This window comes from Cottoperca gobio, chromosome 16, assembly GCF_900634415.1.
Source record: "Cottoperca gobio chromosome 16, fCotGob3.1, whole genome shotgun sequence".
Classification (NCBI taxonomy): domain Eukaryota; kingdom Metazoa; phylum Chordata; class Actinopteri; order Perciformes; family Bovichtidae; genus Cottoperca; species Cottoperca gobio.
Genome location: NC_041370.1, coordinates 7,860,104 through 7,866,557, shown reverse-complemented (window position 1 = coordinate 7,866,557; position 6,454 = coordinate 7,860,104). Strand labels below are relative to the sequence as shown.

Sequence of the window (6,454 nt, the reverse complement as noted above, 5' to 3'; positions counted from 1 at the left end):
GTCCAATCCGGCCCGCGATGACTTTGCAAAGTGTAAAAATTAGTTGTTTTGATCATAAAGAAAAATACTGTTCCAGATATCTATGACAAAATGTTTTGTGCCTTTGTAGACACAATGTGATCTGTAAGTTGTAACGCACATGTGTAAATGATAAACTGAGGCATAATATTGTTGAAATTGCAACTTCTTTTCTTAAGAAATTTCAGGTTGTTCATAATTTTCTTTTAAAGATAGTTCATTAAATTTGAACATTTTCAGAATCTTCTTGCACTAAAACGAAGGGAAGAATTTGGAGTTGTCGTTATTTATAGGTTATTATGCTGTGATGTTACTGGTCCGGCCCACTTGAGATCACATTTTGCTGCATGTGGCCCCTGAACTAAAATGAGTTTGACAGCCCCTGGTTTAAATAGTAGATATGTGTAGACAATAAAGTGACTTTGGACCCTCTATATGTGAAATAAAACCTGTTTTTCTTTCAATTATGACGGAAGAGTTACTTATAAAACATGTGTAGGCCTATTTGTACTCGGACTGTAACAAAATGGCTACAGGATGTTGTCACATTCATGTTATATATAGAGAATAATGACATCAACCAAAACATTTCATGTGGAATGATCAACCATAACAAACAACAAACATACAATTAATTTTTAATGTATTGTATGATTATGTGTGGAACTCATATTTTTGATTTACATTATCTTGAGTTTGGGTGGATTAACAGTAAAACTGTATTTCCTGCTTCTGCTGACACATTTCTGTAGTTCATAACGTTGAATGGGACAGTGTTCCCCTAAGTGCAGAATATGCCATCCTTCATGGTGCTGCAGGCTAAGTGAAATCCAACATGATGTGCATGCAACACTATGAATATTTCAGAAAACTCTGATGAAGTGTCCCAAGGGGTTTTTGATTAGAGATTAATATTTGAAAACAATCCCAAAACATCACTCAAACTTAAAGCAATCAGTACTAAACCAAATTTGCAGACACATGTTCTTTGCTTGTACCATTTGTATAATATGATAAGCTTAAATTGATTACAGTTACAGTAGCTTTGTAGACAGAGAACCAACACAGATGTAAATAGTCTGAACAGTTAAGGTACACTCTGCAGACTCAAGGGCTCATTTTTAGGCTATTGGAATGATTTCAGTCTTGCATTGGCATGAAGCAGGACACCAGGCATACACGTCCTTATTGTCGCATCCATACATCTCTTTCAAAGTCGGACAGTTGATGTATTCGTTTATGTAGGGACAGGGGTTGGCTGAAATGAAATGAAGAAGTTAGCTCTTTTTTTCTACCTCAGTAGACAATATTCCTTGTAATATATGTTTGCCACACAAAGAACCAACAGTGTGTGTTCGTCATCTGTCACTTACTGCAGAGTTTGTCTTCACAGTGATCGGGACAGGAACCACACGGGGGTCCAGCCTTATAAGGTGGCCAACTCTTGAAGTTTCCTCTGTTATTAAACAAATGAACCAACTTCAATTACCTCACAACTTTGACTAAAAATATAGACGGTTTCTTTTTCTTTCTTTTTTCCCACCACCATTAAGCTCTTCCAGAAATCACATGTGAAACAATGTCCAGGATGTTATGGGTATGGAGAGAGTCACATACGCTCGATAATAATGGCATCCATAGAAATAGACTTTGTTAGGGCACAATGTCACTCCACAGCCAATTTTGTAGGAGCTGTTCCACACCACCTGACAAGAAGAAGAAGAAAAGCCCCCGTCTTCAGCTCCACTTTAATTAGGAAACTCTTAAATGGTAACAATAATGCATATTGCTTGTTCAAACACTGCCATGACTAATTAATGTTTTCTTTCATTTTTTAAATATCTCACCAATGTAAGTTCTTGAAATGGAAATCGTTGTGTGGGAAAGTGTGAAATTTGATTTTAAAAACGGCCCATTTGTCTTTGCTTCATTACATAAGTACATCTTCTTTAAAACACAACAATGACTGTATATGGTGGTACAATAATACTTAAAAAAAATCTCTCCAATTTTCTTTGAAAGGACGTGAATCCTTTGGTCAAAGTAAGATTTGTCAAAAAGGCTCTTTGAAAGCTAGAATCCACAGAAATCTGTTATGAATATTAGTCTTTAATCTATTGGTCTTACTTGTTAGCAAATAATTTCTTGTTTACATATCGAGCAGATAATAAGGAACATTAGCATTCATTCACAGTTGTGTTTCTGGTCACCTGATGAATGTAAGTTTATTATTCACTCTCCTTTTAGCTCTGCTTTTGGTCTCTACCAAACTGTTAAGGGAAATGTCTGTATCTTTAGCTGCTAAATGCTCTTCTTCTTTTTCGCTGAAAACAGCTGCCTGCCGCGGCTGAAAACTACAGAGAAGGTAAATCACTCCTGCCTTGCATTTGATCCATTGTTAATAAATACATTACATAATAAATAATAAACTAAAAGTAATCATCCAATAACAAAGCGGCATCATTACGACCTGTCGTTATTCCTGCCGTTGCAGCATTGGCCTACTTTGTCTTCCGCAATTATCTTTGTCAACACATTGCTGTTACTCTGGCAACAGCTTAGCGTTACCTGTGTGTAGTGACCAGAAGATTGTCCGGTGATGGAGCCATTGGGGTACAGGTAGTGTGACACCTCACTGTGCCAGGCATTGATGACAGACGTCCACGAGAAAGGTGAGGATGAATAGAACAGATTCTCACCTAATTCATATCCTGCTCGTTGGTGAGAAACACATGGCAGCACTGATTAATGGGTGTCTGCAAAACTCACAGTTTTCTTTCTATGTCCCAGTAGATTAAGTTATTTTGATAAAACAGGGTTCATTAAAAGGCCCATTGATGATAATCTCCTTAATGATAACATGTCCTACTCCATGTAATTTGTTATTAAAAGAAAGACTGGAGATAAGCTATTGTTCAATGTGGCTCTGACAATCAATCGCAAGGTCAGGCAGTTCACAGGGAACCTTTACACTGAATGCACCTCTGAGGTATTATTCAAGGTCCTGGCAAATGTGGAGCAAGATAACAAGAAGACAAAAAAGAAAGAGAAAGAATAAAGGAAGAATAAAATACCATTGATCATGCGGGTGCTGGGTGCTCCGTGAGCCAGATAACATTTGTCAACCCAGGCCTGAGCGCTGACTGCTACCTCCTCACTGTAGCTCTGTAAAAGAAAAAGAGGGAGGAAAAAAAACTGAGTTTCATTTCCAAACACCCTCAACCATAATGCAGAAAAAGATCCATTCTCTCACAAGGTATTGGTTTTGAAAAGGGGATCATTTGTGATTTGAGAGACTGATAAGATATCAAAATATGTTTCACTCTAACCCTTAAAAAATATGAGAAGGTTGTGATTGAAGCGGGCTTTCCCTTTGAGAGCAGCTTTTCATACAGCCCTAAGCCAAAACTGAGTTCCAATATAAACATACTTTTTTTTCTTCTGTGCAGAAACCTTACACCTCCAAACATCCAACTCTTTTGGAAAAGAAATAAAAAACATCTTTATTTTCCTGTTGACGTGTGTTTTGTGGTTGGGCTTGGCTGTATGTATATTCACATTTTATATAGCGTTTGAAACATAATTACAGTAAATGGTTTTAACTATCAGGGGGAGTCACTGCATCAGAACAATTGAGGTTAAAGGCTTTTATGATTTTCAGGCGTTGTGCAGAAGACCTCGCCCTCTTCTTTGTTTGCTCTCCCTTTACACAAGCGCGGGAAAACAAATGCTCAGAATTATTAGCAAATTTTATCTGATCCACTTTTATTGTTCAAGTACAAAGCAGGACTGACCATTATCAGCATGTCAGAAGCAGTAGGCTCAACTGCTCTCCTTAAGGCATTGTGATGGCCAACGATCTGCGCCTGGACCGTTGTGTTTTCTGTGCAAATGTCTGCACGCACACAAAGACGCACACTTAATAAACAATGAGTACACAACCGATTAAAGATAATACACAGTTATATTTACTCTGGTGGCTTAATATCTACGCTATGACTCACAAACATATGCTGGTTTAATTACTCTGGAATGGCTCGACATAACAAAGCAACATAGAAGATTGTACCAAATCCCATAATCTTATTAGGAGACTTATTGGTATTGTCATAGAGGGATGCTGGGAAATGAAATAGCTGGTTAACCACGCCTGGTGCAGTTAACATTGTGCTTACCTTGCTGTGGACACACCGTGGCACGCACAAAGGTACATTTGAAAAGGAGAAGAAATGTAAGTTTAGTTAGTTTTAAGTATTTGCACCACAATGTAAATACACTCCATGGAATGCAAAGCCAGGCACTGGGAAGTTCTAATTAACTTAAGTAAAATGTTACTTTATTTAAAATTTAGTAGTGCATGTGACAGATAATCTGTGAATTATTTTTTTCTTAATCTCTCTCCACCCCAGTGCACTTGCAAAATTCCACTGCGCCGAAGAAAAACAACCAATCAGAGCCAATCACTGATCGTGAACTCCGATTAAATTGTCAAATTAGACAGCGCTGATCAAATATGGATCAACATTCTCTTCCTGCATTGTCTATTTCTCTCCTCAAATGTTTCCAGGGACATTTTATCGTTTTCTGTTCAGCTGTAAAATGAGAAAGTTTGCTTTGGCCGGTGGGAGGTGCTTGGATTTTAGCTCGACTGTTTTCAACACGGTGGCCAGGCCGTATGGGACATGCAGTAGGAAAGGGAGCCAAATCTGAATGGCTTGTTGAATCCCATGTTTTCTAACCCAGATACCTAAATGTTCGTGCACATGCACTGCAGAAGTGAGTTTTTCATAATGTGTCCACTTTAACACTGCAAAAACCATTAGTGAGTTAATTTTCTCCCTGAACATACTCTATATGAATTCCAGCTGAAAATGTAATTTCAGGTTAACATCTCGGTGCCACAGTGATTAAAATAATAATACATATTTGAAATGCAATTTTCCATACTATAACAAATATAATGATATTACAAGACGTTGAAATAACCCGGACCTATTAGACTCTAGCAATGGATCAAGTTGTATTGCATGTATTCTGCAAAGTACAAACAATACACAATATTTCTGTTGAAAATGTACTTATGTAAGTCTCATAAGATAAAAAATATCCACAGTGCAGTATTAGTAATTCAAAACTGTACTTTTGTGGAGTATACATACTTCACAAGCCCTTGAGAAAACACTTTAAATGCATAACGTATTGTCTTACGACGCCCTATAATAAACAAACCCTTACTCACCACAATGCAGGCAGTGTGCACTTGCTGCAGAGTCAAAAAACTAATCAGGAACGCAAACATTCTCCTGGAAAACAAGTAAGATGCCAACAATAAAAACAAAGTAAGATTACTGAAAAAAAGACTTACTAAGGCATTTTTATATTGTTTTCTGGCATATTATTCCAGATTTATTATTAGAAACGCAATAAAAGCATTATTATTCTTAGTTGAATGAATCTTCCCGTTTGAAATTGAATGTTGATTTAAAAAGATGAAAAGGAATGCATATAAAAAACAAAACAATACTATATGAATAAAGTTTAAATAAAGACCATGCTGCTGTTCAAATGACTAGGTTCCCCCTCTTGAGTGCTGGATATTTTCCCTAAATTAATCTATTTGTATCTTCAAAAGGTATAAATAAAATACTGAGAATATGTTGAGGAAAACGAGGCATACCTGCTCATGTGTCTTCAGGATGTGGAGGCGAGATGGCACTTTCTATCCCTCCTTTTATAGACCCGGCTGTGTTGCTAACTAGAGTCTTAGATATAGCACATTCCCCTCTGGCTGCTAATGATGCAGCAGTGCCCAGGGCTTTACACAATGGATACTGGACTAAAACAAGTCTTTCATGTAGGACTGAAGAGGCTTTTTTCTTTAGTGCAGCCTAACAGAGTAAACAAAGAATTGTTTCGTCCAAGGGTGTAGTGACGTTCTGATGCATTGGCTCAAGTTTACACAGCATACAATGGAAACCTATGTGCGGTAAGGGTAAATAAAAGGAAAGGAAAGAAGCATTGGTAGATTACAAGATAGATCCGTGTGGTCCTGTATGTAAATAGATTAAAGTCATTCATATCACATGACGCACCCATTGTTTGCTTTAGCACAACATCTCAGAAGTGTTTGTGTGTGTGTGTGTGTGTGTGTGAGAGTGTGAGAGTACATATCTTAAATGTTATATAATGAAGGACTTTTAAAAATACAACTGATTTAACAAAATGAGAAGTATTACACATGCAAACAACTTATATATAAAACAAATTCTCTGAAAAATAAAAACCCAAAACCAGATTATGAAAAATGTAAAATTGTTAGTCAGTGTCGTGTTTACAGCTTGTTCCGCCGGCCCAAATCAATTAATGCTGCTTAAACTTTTCACCTTTGGAAAAAAATAAAATGAAACTAGTTAGTTTTCATGATGACTGATAGCCA

General features: G+C 37.0%; 1 protein-coding gene across 1 annotated transcript; it reads right to left on the bottom strand.

Annotated features, from left to right (window-relative positions):
- Positions 1 to 649: 649 nt before the first annotated feature.
- On the bottom strand, positions 650 to 5,837 carry LOC115021606 (cysteine-rich venom protein). Its single transcript, XM_029452139.1, has 9 exons — positions 5,696 to 5,837; positions 5,258 to 5,321; positions 4,194 to 4,197; positions 3,813 to 3,913; positions 3,093 to 3,183; positions 2,587 to 2,729; positions 1,636 to 1,724; positions 1,392 to 1,474; positions 650 to 1,276 (listed from the first exon to the last, which is right to left on the bottom strand). Exons 1-9 carry the CDS (start codon positions 5,701 to 5,703, stop codon positions 1,140 to 1,142), a joined length of 720 nt encoding a protein of 239 aa, XP_029307999.1. The 5' UTR covers positions 5,704 to 5,837; the 3' UTR covers positions 650 to 1,139.
- Between the last annotated feature and the right edge of the window lie 617 nt (positions 5,838 to 6,454).

What these genes read in the sequence shown, in the direction of transcription:
- LOC115021606 (XM_029452139.1), bottom strand. An exon ending in CTTCTGGTCACTACACACAG is followed by an intron (nt 1,725 to 2,586) that starts GTAACGCTAAGC and finishes TCTTCTTGTCAG; the next exon opens with GTGGTGTGGAACAGCTCCTA. An exon ending in GGATGCCATTATTATCGAGC is followed by an intron (nt 1,475 to 1,635) that starts GTATGTGACTCT and finishes GTTTAATAACAG; the next exon opens with AGGAAACTTCAAGAGTTGGC.